Source organism: Meleagris gallopavo, chromosome 27 (genome assembly GCF_905368555.1).
Source record: "Meleagris gallopavo chromosome 27, MGAL_WU_HG_1.1, whole genome shotgun sequence".
Classification (NCBI taxonomy): Eukaryota; Metazoa; Chordata; class Aves; order Galliformes; family Phasianidae; genus Meleagris; species Meleagris gallopavo.
This window is the reverse complement of record NC_139430.1, coordinates 364,674-377,892: the sequence shown is the minus strand read 5'-3', so window position 1 is coordinate 377,892 and position 13,219 is coordinate 364,674. Positions and strand designations below refer to the sequence as shown.

At 47.4% G+C, this 13,219-nt stretch overlaps 1 protein-coding gene across 3 annotated transcripts; it reads left to right on the top strand.

Annotated features, from left to right (window-relative positions):
- Positions 1-3: 3 nt before the first annotated feature.
- PRPF3 (pre-mRNA processing factor 3) lies at positions 4-13,079 on the top strand. 3 transcript variants are annotated; one of them, XM_085209707.1, is made up of 16 exons: positions 4-147; positions 2,235-2,416; positions 3,267-3,397; positions 6,615-6,761; positions 7,251-7,334; positions 7,444-7,664; positions 8,028-8,334; positions 9,023-9,189; positions 9,756-9,838; positions 10,118-10,261; positions 10,423-10,522; positions 11,014-11,127; positions 11,334-11,452; positions 11,901-11,984; positions 12,100-12,161; positions 12,485-13,079. In XM_085209707.1, exons 2-16 carry the CDS (start codon positions 2,272-2,274, stop codon positions 12,629-12,631), a joined length of 2,055 nt encoding a protein of 684 aa, XP_085065833.1. In that variant the 5' UTR covers positions 4-147; positions 2,235-2,271; the 3' UTR covers positions 12,632-13,079. The 3 variants fall into 3 exon arrangements, with proteins under 3 accessions (XP_085065833.1, XP_010722222.1, XP_085065834.1); XM_085209708.1 differs by lacking the exons at positions 4-147; positions 2,235-2,416 and adding exons at positions 4,100-4,193; positions 5,672-5,767 and having other exon boundaries at positions 3,265-3,397; XM_010723920.3 differs by lacking the exons at positions 4-147; positions 2,235-2,416 and adding an exon at positions 5,672-5,767 and having other exon boundaries at positions 3,261-3,397.
- The last annotated feature ends 140 nt before the right edge of the window (positions 13,080-13,219 follow it).

Sequence of the window (13,219 nt, the reverse complement as noted above, 5' to 3'; positions counted from 1 at the left end):
TTTCCTTCCCGGCAGCCCTCGGGCGGGCGGGCGCGCATGCGCAGCGCTTCCTCCGCAGACGTTTCCGCTTCCGCCCCGACGTGCCGTCGCCGTCAGGCCCGCAATCGCCGTTCGGGCCGGGGCCTGCGGGGGCCGCGCCCCGCCGCGGTGAGGGACCGGGGGGAGGCGGGAAGGCCGCGGCCGAGGGGGGCGGGACGGGGCGGGAAGGCCGCAGCCGAGCGGCTGTGAGGGAACGCGGGGCCCGGCCGTGACGCGCGGTGGCGGAGCGAGGCGAGGCCCCTCCGCCTGGCCCAGAGCCGGCCGGAACGCCGAGTTTGTGCGCTCAAATCCGGGGCTGCGGGTGGGGCTGAGGCAACGAACGCCGCGGGGTTGGGTTATATTCACAACGTTCATCGGAACCGCTAATTTCAACGGTCCCTTCGGGCGTGTGGGAGCTGCGGGGCACCGAACGGCTCCGTTTGTTGCGGCCGCAGTGCTGTGGGAGCGGCAGTTTCACGTTAGGAAGCACCGAAGGGACCCGGGTCGGTGGGTGCCTCCATGTGGGCGTTTACAGCCCGTTTTCTGCGCTTCTCGTGCTCTCGAAGTCCCACAGAGCTCCCAGCATTGACGGCGGCAGGATTGGTGCTGATTTGGGGGGGGGAGGAATGCCATTGGAGCTGCTGCTTTTCTTTCTCGGTCCTCACTGATTGCAGGAGTTGAACAGGAATGCAAAGTTTAAGCCAAGTGCAAATTAATTCGGTTTAGCCTTTCTGAGCAAGCATGCAGAAAGCTGTGATGCATCAGCACCGCTGTTGTGTCGTAGTTATCACTTATCTTGATGCTTCTTAACTCTCAATTAAGTTCGCCCTGAAGTATTACGTGCTTCCAAGTCTGGACTTAATGATGAAATGCTGTAATGATGTTCCTTTGGACTGTATCCGATGCTGCTTTTTAATGTATCTCAGTGATACTCACTGTCAAAAATGCAGGACTGCAGGCTGTGTCCAACCTCCTCCCTGCGGGTCATTAGGAGCTCTCCAGCTGAAGCTTCACCCTTTTTGTTGCTCTTTCAGACCTGTAGGTTTACTTCTCTTGGCTGTTTTTCAGTCTCTAACTTGAGAAGCACTTTATTACCACATCCAGGATCTTTGTTCTCAGTTTTAGGAGTGATAACTGTATTTTAGGTGCTGTTAGCTCTCATTTTAAGTGGCTCTAGGTTAAGGTAAAGGCTCTGCAAGGTTTTTCCTGTGGGCAAGAAATGTTGAGGTCAAACATATTTCCTTAAGAAGATTTTCTCCTGTTTCCAGATAAAGGAGACTTGGTTTCCAAATCAGATTAGTGCCTGGCTGAGTAATTAAACATTATTGCACCCGCTTTGTTGCAGCTTATGTTAAAGAACTACTAATGATTAATGGTGAGAAATTACTGTCTTGAATCTGCGATTTGGAATCGGGCTCAAAAAGATCCAACAGGGAAGGGCAGCACTGCTGATCTGCTGCTTCATTTAAGCAGCAAACACAGAGGCAGTCAGGCGTGTGCTGGTGGTTAAGTATCAGTAAACCTAGATGAGATTGCTGAGTTCCCCCTGGGCATTGCAGGGAGGCAGCCTGCAGCGAGGAGCTGGGAATGTGCTCAGAGTTGTTTGGGAAGCTCATGGGAATGGGAAGAACCAGTGGGTGACCCAAGTGTGTGTGAGGTGTTGCTGTATGTGTTTGAGGCGTTGCTTAGCAGGTGCTGTACATGAAAAGCTTTTAGTTCCTGAAACTGGTTTGTGGAGCATCTGTAAGTAGGCTGGCATGCGTGTAGCTGACAGCTGATCCAGGCTGTGTTAGCAGGAGAAACCAAGGGCTGAAGCAACACCAAGACCAAGCTTTTCTCCTTGTGTTTGTGAGAAACTGTGTGTGGAAGTGGGTCCTGATTTACAACAACTGGAACACGCTTGCCTTGCATTCTCCCAGCTCCCTTAAGGGAAGGGTGGTTTTGTGCTGGTGGGATTTAGGAGGTTCTGGACTTCACTGTGGCCATCTGCACAAAATCTGAGAGGAGTTTCTCACAGTTGGACGCTGCATCTTGTCTGTTCTTTTCTCCTGAGACCTCTGTGTTGCTCAGACAATTTTAGCTCTTGTTTTAAAAATCAGGGAGTAAAAATAACCTCTTGGAGTTTTCACCAGCTTCGAGCTCTGTCTTTAATGCACCAAAATAACAATAATCTTTGTTTTATTGAGCTCTGGTTGTCTTGTTTGCTTTCTTTACAGGTACAAGCAAGATAACTGAGATCAGCTACTAGCAAAAATGTCGCTCTCCAAAAGGGAATTGGATGAGCTGAAACCATGGATCGAGAAGACAGTGAAAAGGGTGCTGGGTTTCTCCGAGCCCACTGTGGTCACTGCAGCACTGAACTGTGTTGGGAAGGGCATGGACAAGAAGAAAGCAGCTGGTATGTCACACAACCCTGAGCTTGTATTAGAAGCAGTCAGGCCCTTTGCAGAAGGAAACATATACAGCATACACACAAGAAATGGATTATGTACTGAAATGAAAGAGCCTGTGTTGGCATCACCCATTTCTAGTCATTGTGTTGTGTTTGAAGCAGCCTCAGATCAAGTTTAAGCTCTTTCCCTCCATCTCAGGGAGGCTGAGCTTGTGCTGCTGGTGCACAGCTGCATGGCAGGTTGTGGTTTCATTGCCACTCGAGGCTGTCAGTGTTTGGGAGATGGATGCCATCCGTGTAGATCTGAAGGCAGATTTGTTCAACACGAGCTTTTGTGCTTAAAACCAAAGCTAACCAAACCCTGGAGCTCATGTCCACCTCTGTGCACAGTGATAGGGATAATGTCTGGCAGCCTCGATGAGGCACAGGTAGGTACGTGCAGGTGAGACAAGTTCAAAAGCTTTGGGATGTATTGCAGAAACGGATAAAATGAATTTAAAATCTATTTTTTCACCTAAAGGAATTTAAAATTACAATTTAATCTCTATTGTTTTGTTTGGTTGTTTTGTGCTTATTTTTTTAATCTAGTGGAAGTCTGGACTCCAGTACAGTGAGTTTAAACTCCTTACTGCAAGATGTCCTTTTTTGCTTGTCCTTTTTCTTAACTCCAGATGTCTGCATCTGCAGATCCCAGAGGCTTCCTGAGCCCTGGCTGCAGCCCCCACTGCATTAATTGGGTTGAAGCTGCATTTAAAAAGTGTTTTGTGGCTTTGCAGAAGTCTCTGTGAGTTCTGTGCTCTCCCACTCATCCTGAGCAGTGAATTCTGCCACTGACACAACTCCTCTTCTTTCTCAGACCATCTCAAGCCCTTTCTCGATGACTCCACGCTGCGATTTGTGGACAAACTCTTTGAAGCAGTGGAGGAAGGGCGAAGCTCCAGGCACTCAAAATCCAACAGTGACCGGAATCGAAAGCGAGAGCTAAAGGTGAGCCAAGGACTGATTATTGATTGTGGTTTTCTGTTGTTTGGTGGCTTTGGAGGCAGCACTGGTACTCTGTCACACTTTCCTCTTCCAGAGAGGTACATCTTGTAACGCTTAAAGTTCAAGAGAAAAGACCCTTCTCCATGATGAAGTGTGTGAGCCTTTACCTTTCAGTTCTCTTTACCTTCTGATGAGGAAGCTGAATGCTGTCCTAGGTGGTGTCCAAGGTGGAAGCCTGGGCTTTTGGTTTCTTGAACAATCTCTGCTAGGCTCGTCAACAAAGTAACTCAGATGGCAGGGCTCCATCTCTGCTTCCTCTCCTACTCACGACTGTTGCATTTGGCAGTACTGACTCTTGACTGCCTTGCAAGCTGGCAACCTGGGGTAGTGTGTCCCACCTCACAGTAACTTCTTGTTCCTCTTCCTTGCTCTGAGGAGCTGTATTTCAGTCTCTGCCAGTTGATGGTGCCCTTTTGCAAGTGAATGGGTCTTTCTGTGGTGAGTGATCTGGTGGGTTTTCGTTCTCTTTTCCATCTGGAATCCACAGAGGGCAATTGTTGGCAACCTCTTCTCCCTCACCGTAGCACAAGGTTGATTACAGCAGGGATGTAGTAGTTCTCTGGTGTTTCTCCCACCTAACACTTGTCTGGGATGGGGAAGGCTCGTGCATCCAAACCTGTTTTCACCTCCTTTGTTCTCTTGAAGACTTTACTCGCCACCTTCTGGAAATCCATTTTTTTCATCACTCGCATACTGAGTTTAAAAGTGGCTACTCTACATGCTGCTCCCTGCTTACAAAGTAAGTTTCCTTTGACTTTTTTTTCTGAGGTTCCTGTGTTATGGTAAACTGTATTGCTCTGTAAGTTTGTTTAGTCAGCACCTAACCTCAGTTATCTACAATAATCCTTTTCAGATTTCAGTTTTTCCCTCCTCAGATGTGTTGGGGAAACAGCTGCCTTCGCTCCCCATTTTCCCATTTTCAGAAACTGTTGCTTTTTCTCTCGCTCTCTGGAAGAGGTTTTAATACCTGCCAGAGAAGGGACTCCTCCAGACCTCAGATACATTCATCCTTTAAAGAACAGTGTGTTTAAGCAGTTTCCATTCTGCCTGTTTCAGTACGGCCTGAGCAGCAGTAGTGCAACCTCATTTAGTGATCTGCAGAGGTCTGAATTTTGGGTGTCCCAGTGAATGTTGTAGCTTAAAGGGCTACAGCTTTATGCAGCTTTCTTGATCAGAACAGCGGTGCCAATAAGCATCTGCCAAATATTTCTGTTCTGTGGTTCCACTTTAATTTGGGCTTTAGCCTGGCACACACTTGTCATGCCACACTGCCACTAGAAAGCAAGATTTTGACTAGGCTGTTTTCTCCTAGCTGTGCCCCCTCAATGCTTTTGCTTTTGACCTCTTGTGGAGATGGCAGAGAGAGAGTAACATCACGTATTGTATTGCTGTGTGGTACCTGTGGTGGTAAGACTTCAGGCCACAGTGTTGAAGGGAGATTTGTACCATCCTGTGGCACTGCTAACATGCACAGATCCCACACTTCTTCAGAAGTTAAATTCAGAATTGCCTGTTATTGCAGCTGGCTTCAAACTGTCTTGTCCTCTTATCTTCCTTGTGGCGGTGGCCAGTGCACTGCAGAACAGAGGGAGGGGAGGGAGCAGCATCCTGTTGCAGCCTGGCAAGCTGTCTCACACTGCACACTGAGGCAGGGATGTGGCTGGGTGTGGGGTTGGTGACTTTTCTCCAGTGAAACATCTGCGTGGGTGTCCTACATGACCACAGATGATTGATGGTGTTCTTGGCTTCTAAACTGACCCAAAGCAGGCCTGGGATGCAGCAGAGCAGACCTGTCCTCATCTCTTGGCTCCTGGTATGGAGACAGGCATCCAGCTTGCCTTCTCATCAACCTCTGTCTCTGGAATTACATCTTGGAGATCCTTCATCAAGATCTGTCCTCACACAGCTGTAAAGCGAAATGGTTGAGTGAGGCTGTCAGATCCTGATCCTGTGTAGAATGACTTTTCCCACCCCCACTGCAGGTTTCAGAGTTGAATTTATACTTACACACTTAGCTCTGTAGCATCAGGAAGTGAATTAATTCAGGATGCTACTTACTTGGTCATATTAGCTGTCTTCAGCATTCTGGCTGGCCTTCCTTCTCTCTCTTTGGTTAACTCTTGTGGGGTAGGTCATTGCTTGGGAAGTTTCAGGAACTAAAACGTAATGGTTTACACACTTTATACTATGGGCAAGTCCTTTCTCTTGAACTTGTAGGTTTTCCAAGAAGTACCTGTGTCTGGATGAGGATGTGTCCTTGTAGGATATGAACCATTATAGTGAAGAAGGGATTTCAACTAACGCTTACAACCGGTTTGTATATTTTTATTTCCAATAATGCTCTCGCACACAATACAGGAACACAATTGCATGGACAAATCCAGTTCACCATACATCAAACTGGCACTGACCAAATGAAATCCGTGACCACCAACACACAGAGCTGGGGAGCGCTTGAATGGCACCTTTTCCCAGTTCCCCAGGCACGGAGTTCTGTGTGAAGCACACTTTTGTTCTGGGAGATGGACACTTAATGCAAGTCCGTGGTATGATCAGTGCTCCACTTGCTCTCTGAGCTGTGCTTCTTAAAAGCATCTCAGCGTCAGGCTCAGAGCTGGAGCCTGCTGGGTCAGGCTGTGAGGAAATGCAGGTATGTCCCTGCCTACAGGGTCCGGAACCCTGTTCTCCCTTTGGTCAGAACACCGTAGGATGGAGCAGCTTTCACTTTCACTCCCTGTGAAGTTGACTGAAGATACAGGCACCCTTGGGGCCTGGTCACACTAACTTGTGTGCAGGCTTTCTCCATCTCTCTGAGTAGCTGAGTGAGATCTTACATCTCCTCAATTCCAAAAATCCCATGACCACCTAAGAAAGCAATGGTGGCTTTTACACAGGCGTGTCCCTGGAGTGCCTCCTGTCCTTTAAGCTGCTGGATGGATCATCATCGATGCTTCTTTTGTGAGGAACCAGGGCACAGACTTCATATAGGACAACCAGTTAGGGCAGCCTGTGAGTGCCACCCTGCAAACTCACACACAGTGCAGTGCTGACCTTTCAGTGCTGGATTTAATTCTCACGGTGGTTTCTTATCCTGAAACAGTGTTCATGATAGAAGTTCTTAGCTCTTAATCAGTTTTGTTTTTCTCTCCTTTTACCTCAGGATGTGTTCGGTGATGACTCTGAGGTATCCAAAGAATCTTCTGGTGTCAAGAAACGGCGCATACCACGATTTGAGGAGGTTGAGGATGAGCCTGAGGTTATTCCAGGCCCGCCATCAGAAAGCCCTGGAATGCTGACCAAGCTGCAGGTCAGTCTGACTGGGCTGTGTTACATCAGCTCTGTCTCCAGAACAGCGCTGTCTGCCTCTGAGATCTTGAATCCTGGTACAGCGTAATGTTTGTTTTATCCCATCCACAAGCTGTGCAAGCAAATGGCAAGCTGCTTTTGGCCATCCTTTGTTTGCTGCAGTTGCTGCCCGTATTCTTTTCGCAGAGCTCACTGCCTCTTGTGCACTGGGCTAATGACAACATGGAGTCTTCAGGTGGTGAAAGTTTGGATATTTTCTTATAACCTGCAGTAACCAAGAGGAGAAAGTCTTAGCAGACGGTGCCTGCACTGTTAGATTCCTTCACTGCAGCTGGCAGTCATCAGTTAAAGTAGCTTGATACAGTTCTATTCCCATTAAGCTGGCTTGAGCTCATTTGCAACTGTAAAGGGGTGTGAAAAGGTACTGGTGATCCTTTCTCTCCTTCCAGTAAAGTGGAGAAAAATTCACCATCCAATTTTGTTTCCACAGATCAAACAGATGATGGAAGCAGCCACCCGGCAGATCGAAGAGAGGAAAAAGCAGCTGAGCTTCATCAGTCCTCCAACACCACAGGTAGCTGCTGGAATTAGCAGGCTGCTTTGTAGCACGCAGCTATGATGTGTTGACCCGTGTTGGGTGTATTAGAACAGCTGTGTAACAAAAGTCATTTCTCTGTCAACAGCCAAAAATTTCTTCTTCGTCCCAGTCGGAACGTCTCCCCATCGGCAACACGATCCAGCCCTCCCAGGCAGCAACCTTCATGAATGATGCCATTGAGAAGGCCAGGAAAGCTGCCGAGCTGCAGGCCCGAATTCAGGCTCAGCTGGCCTTGAAACCAGGGCTTATTGGCAATGCCAACATGGTGGGGCTGGCCAATCTGCACGCCATGGGGATCGCACCGCCGTGAGTAGCTGCTGTTATTCTGAACGCTAATCCTGACAGTGGAAGTTCCAGAGTGTTAACAGAGGGTGTAGCCAAAGGGTTTCCCCTGTGCATCATCAGCTCTAGCAGCTCTTTAGTGGCTGCTGAAGGAATGAATATGTTGCAGAGATGAAATGGAGGTTACTCCTTCCCTGAGAAACACTCGACTTCTGTACACGAGATTCGAGTCCTTTCTGGCCATATAGATGAGACCTGAACAGTACAAAGAAGCCATTCGCAGAACTTTCACAAGTTATAGGTCTGGTGCTCGCGGTGGGAATATGGTTCTCAATTCCCTTGAATTAATGCTATAATCACACCTTAATGTGTTTGTTTTGCCACCAGGAAGGTGGAATTGAAGGATCAGACAAAGCCTACGCCACTGATCTTGGATGAACAAGGCCGAACTGTTGATGCGACTGGTAAAGAGATTGAATTGACTCACCGCATGCCAACCCTAAAAGCAAACATCAGAGCTGTGAAGAGAGAGCAGTTCAAACAACAGCTTAAAGAAAAGCCCTCGGAAGATATGGAATCCAACACTTACTTTGACCCCCGGGTCTCCATAACCCCAGCCCAGCGTCAGAAACGCACCTTTAAGTTCCATGAAAAAGGCAAATTTGAGAAAATTGCCCAGAGGTTGCGAACGAAGGTATTTGAGGTCTTGCCATGCTAACTGACAGCACAGAAATGAGGGTTTGGTTCAGGATGGGAATTGATTCTCCTCTCCTGGGATGTGAAGGGAGCTGTGTTCACTTGAGTAAGAAGCTTTTTGGTAAAATCACACATTGCTTTTTTTGTCAACATCGTTCATGTTGAAAAGGCAGACTCCCAGATAAGAATATATTTGTGGAGGGCGCTTCCTCACTTGACAGAAGACAAAATCTGGTGGTTTGTTGTTCTGGTTTGTTGGCTTTTTTGACAAAGGATTGAAAAATTCCAAAGGGAATAGATAGTTCTATGGCCACGTCATCCTTCTACAGAAGCAATCACCTTAGAGGTGCAGATTTAAAAGAATCTTGGTAAACTGCCCAGATTTGTGAGGAAAATGGGAGAGAAGAGCTTCATTAGACAGAAAGTCCCAGGGATGTGATGCCCAGAGAGGCATTATTTGGGGATCATTCCGTGCTCCAGGAAGGCTCAGTAATAACACCAAGTTTTTAGCAAGTTTGTTAGAAAAAGCGCTTCATCATCTTGTGTTGTGAGGTTTCCTCTGCGGTTTGCTTCAGATTTAAGCATATACATTTACATATGAGAAGATGCCTACATACTTTGCTTTTCCTGAAGTTGTGCTATTTTGGAATGACTTTTATGTGCCACTTTCCTCTCCTTGTTCTCAGGCTCAACTAGAAAAGCTGCAGGCAGAGATCTCTCAGGCTGCCAGAAAGACAGGGATACACACTTCTACCAAGTTGGCTCTTATTACCCCTAAAAAGGAGCTGAAAGAAGGGGAGATCCCAGAGATAGAGTGGTGGGACTCCTACATCATCCCTAACGGCCTTGATCTGTAAGTGTTTTATGTACCAGGCTTTGATTGTTCTCCTCCAGGAGGAAACTGGGAGTTTCTTGGGGATAATATGGGGCTCTGTGGAGCAGTGTGGCAAATTAGGCTGGGCGCATCTGCTTGTGCTGCTGAATTCTGCCACAGTCCCTGAGATACAGACAGGCGCTGGGTTTGCTCCCAGGTCTCTCCAAGGGTGTTGGTAGGCAGCTGCCCTTCTCCTTTTTTGGAGACAGTGTTCCTCCAGGGGCTGAGCAGGTGGCTGCCTGGCAGTCAGGGTGATTGTTTGGCCCCAGGTTGGTTGCGTGCTTTCTCAAGCACAAGTGCAGTTTACTCACAATTCTCAGTTGAGTTGTGGCATGCCTGTCTCCTAACTGAAATGTGTGTGGATTGGGGAACTCGTCTATGCTGCATGCCTCTGTTTTATGCTTTGGGTAGAGGTTTGTGCATGTCAAATACCTGCTGTGATTTGTCCAAGGGAAGTGTTATTTTTTTTCCATGGCTTGTGTTTAAGGGAATGCAGGAATCCAGGCTGGGAGGTTTGCAATGATGCCCAACTCTCTCCTTTCTAGAAAAGGCGGAACGTCTTCAAAAAAAGATGAATACTTTGGAATCACAAACCTCGTGGAGCACCCAGCACAGCTTAACCCACCAGGTACTGCCCTGTAGCACTCTGGTCTCAGATTTTGCCCAATTTGATTGACTAGATACAAAATATTCCAGAATGTTGACACTTGGCAAGGTGAACCAGCATGCATGCCCCAAGCTGTGGTATCACTGACTGGTGTGTCTCTATCCCTGTGAGGTAAAGGAATCATGAAAGTAAATATGAAGCTTCTGCAAAAACAGCCAGAATTGGAAGGGAGAGTCTCTGCCCAGTTTTCAGAAAGTTGGCATAACATTTGTTTTTATCTTGCCTTGTTTCTCTTTGCAGTGGACAGTGACACACCAGTGACCTTGGGTGTTTATTTAACTAAGAAAGAGCAGAAGAAGTTACGGCGACAGACTCGGAGAGAAGCCCAGAAGGAGCTACAGGAGAAAGTCAGGCTGGGCCTGATGCCACCTCCAGAGCCCAAAGGTAAGAAGAAACAGCTACAGCGTGCAGAGAGCTGGGCTGATGCAGGCCGTTAGCTGTCAAACTGAATGTGGTTGGGAATTGCAGCAGGAGTGCATGTAAGCCTGTGAACATGCTGGGTGTTTCTGTGAAATGTGGCAGTTCTTCTCTCATTTTCCATACAGTAAGAATTTCAAACTTGATGCGAGTACTGGGGACGGAAGCTGTTCAGGACCCAACGAAAGTCGAAGCTCATGTTAGAGCACAGATGGCAAAGAGACAGAAGTAGGTGGCACGCTGTGCTATTTCTTTGTTTGTCTTTTCTGGGTGGACTTTGTGGTGGTGCTGCATTCGTTCCTAGAGAAGAAAGTTCCAGAACTGACATAGCAAAGCAAGAGCAGTTTGATTTGTATGTGTGTTTGTGTGTGCTGCTCTTGCAGTTTATTTCTACTGCCTTGAATGAACCTCTCAAGGCCCAGAGCGGGGATTTGGGGCTGAGTGATCAATTTTTGGCATTGGAAAGTGGCTTTGTGCCCTGTGTTAAATGATTTTCCTACTGTGATGATGATTGACAGGATGGTTTTTATCAGTTAACACATTTAGGGAAGAATTGGACTGGTGACTGAATTAAAAGAGCCTGTGTGCTCAATTCAGGCATCTGGGTACAATTTAGAGCTGTTTTGGAATCCATTCTGTACTTAAGGATCTGTTTCAGTGTGGTAACAGGTAAACTGTAGGCTGTGTTTTTGCTTATTGCTGTGTCTTTTTGTATCCAGAGCTCACGAAGAAGCAAATGCTGCAAGAAAACTGACAGCAGAACAACGAAAAGCAAAGAAGATTAAAAAGCTGAAAGAAGATGTTTCACAGGGAGTTCACATAGCTGTGTATAGGTGAGTGCTGGGACGTGTGCTCTTGATGGATGCTTTTACTTATGTCAGTTTATAAATGGCCCACGAAATGCTCTGTAGAAACACGTGCCACTAAAGAGGAGCGTCCTTTAGCCTACTTGATAGATTGATGTGCAGAAATCAGTTTCAAGATCTTAAACAATAGCTCTGTTCTTCCACAAACAGCTGTTTTTTTATCTTGTCCATAGAGTCAGAAACTTGAGCAATCCAGCAAAAAAATTCAAAATCGAGGCGAATGCTGGCCAGCTGTACTTAACAGGCGTGGTGGTTCTACACAAAGATGTCAACGTGGTCGTGGTAGAAGGAGGTGAGGATTTCTGAGGCAGGTTTTGGTCGCGGCATAATGTTCAAAAGTTTGCTTTTGCAAAAATTACCTGCGTATGAAAATTAACAGCCAGAGGGGTACGGAAGAACAAGGAAGTAAGGAGGCACTTTGAAACTTCTTTTGTTATGGTTTTAGCGGTGCTAGTACTGAGTATTGTAGAGCACTGTAAGCCAGATAGGGAAAAAAAACAGTACGTTTGATTTTGTTGGAAAATGCATTTGATTTAAATCATTGCATCCATTCAGAGTCCAATGCAGTTACTCACAGTTTGGCTGGAAGGGCCTGGCTGTGCTGTACTTGTGTCTGATCAGCTGAGCATGCTCTGAAAGGCTTAGCTGTGTGTTTGTGGGTGGTGTTCTGCTGCCTTTTAAAACCTCCTAAAGCATGAAGGTTAAGGAACTTTGTGAATGTGAGTCTCAATTCTCCCCAGGCCCCAAAGCACAGAAGAAATTCAAACGTCTTATGCTTCATCGAATAAAATGGGATGAACAAACATCAAACACCAAGGGAGAGGGTAAGTGTAAGACCCTGTGGGGAAGGAGGTGGTAACAGATCGTATTGTAGCCATTTGACTGGTGGAGCAGTGGTGGGGGGTTCTGCAGGACTAGAATTTGTTGTTGTTTTTCCAGATGATGACGAGTCTGATGAGGAGTCTGTTAAGAAAACAAACAAATGCTCTCTGGTTTGGGAGGTGAGTGGCAGTTCTGGTTTGGTGGGAGTTCTGGGGGCTTAGGCAACGCACAAGTTAACCCTGCCTAACAGAATGGCTGATGTTCTGCAGCTTTGTATGAAATGGAAGTCTACTGGTCTGACTCAAGCTGTAACCATTTCTTAAACTATAGCAGAATTACACAGCATAGGGTGGACACTGGTGACCCATGCTTCTGCAACAGTCAGGTTAATTGCTTGCTAACCTGTAAAAACTTTTATTCTCAGGTTCCCCCGAGTCGTTCAGTTTTATTTCAGCTACTTTCTCCCACACACTTGTTGAAATGAGTCCCTTTTCTCTTCCAGGGCACAGCAAAGGATCGCAGCTTTGGCGAAATGAAATTTAAGCAGTGCCCCACTGAAAACATGGCACGGGAGCACTTTAAAAAGCACGGAGCAGAGCACTACTGGGACCTGGCTCTGAGCGAGTCCGTGCTGGAATCCACAGACTGAGGGTGCTGCTGCCCCGGCACCCCTCTTGGTTTGAGAACAATACCTCGTGGGAACTTGGACGAACCCTTCCTCCCCTCCGCTCTCTCCGCAGTACAGCGAGTATGATTAAAGAAATATTTTTTAAAACGAATCAGTTAACATTTGTTTTCTGGATACATTCAGCTCTTGGAGGTGCCGGTGCAAACCTGCTGGCTGCCACCCGCCTGTGCTGTGGGGTCTCTGAGCTCCTCTGGAAAGAATTGTTTTGGAGCAGAGGGGGAGAAATTGTTTTTAAAGTTGTTTTTGACCCCTCAGGAGCCCGAGGTACAACGGCCTGGGAGGTGTGGGGGGCACCACGGGGTCGGTGTGGGGCAGGGAGGAGCACTTGGTGTTTGTAAAGCAGAGTAGGAGACGGGGACTTAGCCCACATCCTATATTTACATAATAAACTTTTTTTGTAAAAGCTGAAGCCGCCTTCAGTTTGTGTGTGTGTTTCTGGCAGGGTTTGGAAGAGCGCCGACTGGGGGCGGGGGGGGGAATTTGGTGCTTTAACCGAAGCTTGATCTCAGGGCAGCGCGCCCTGGGAAGGGCAGCTCTGTGGGGCTGGGT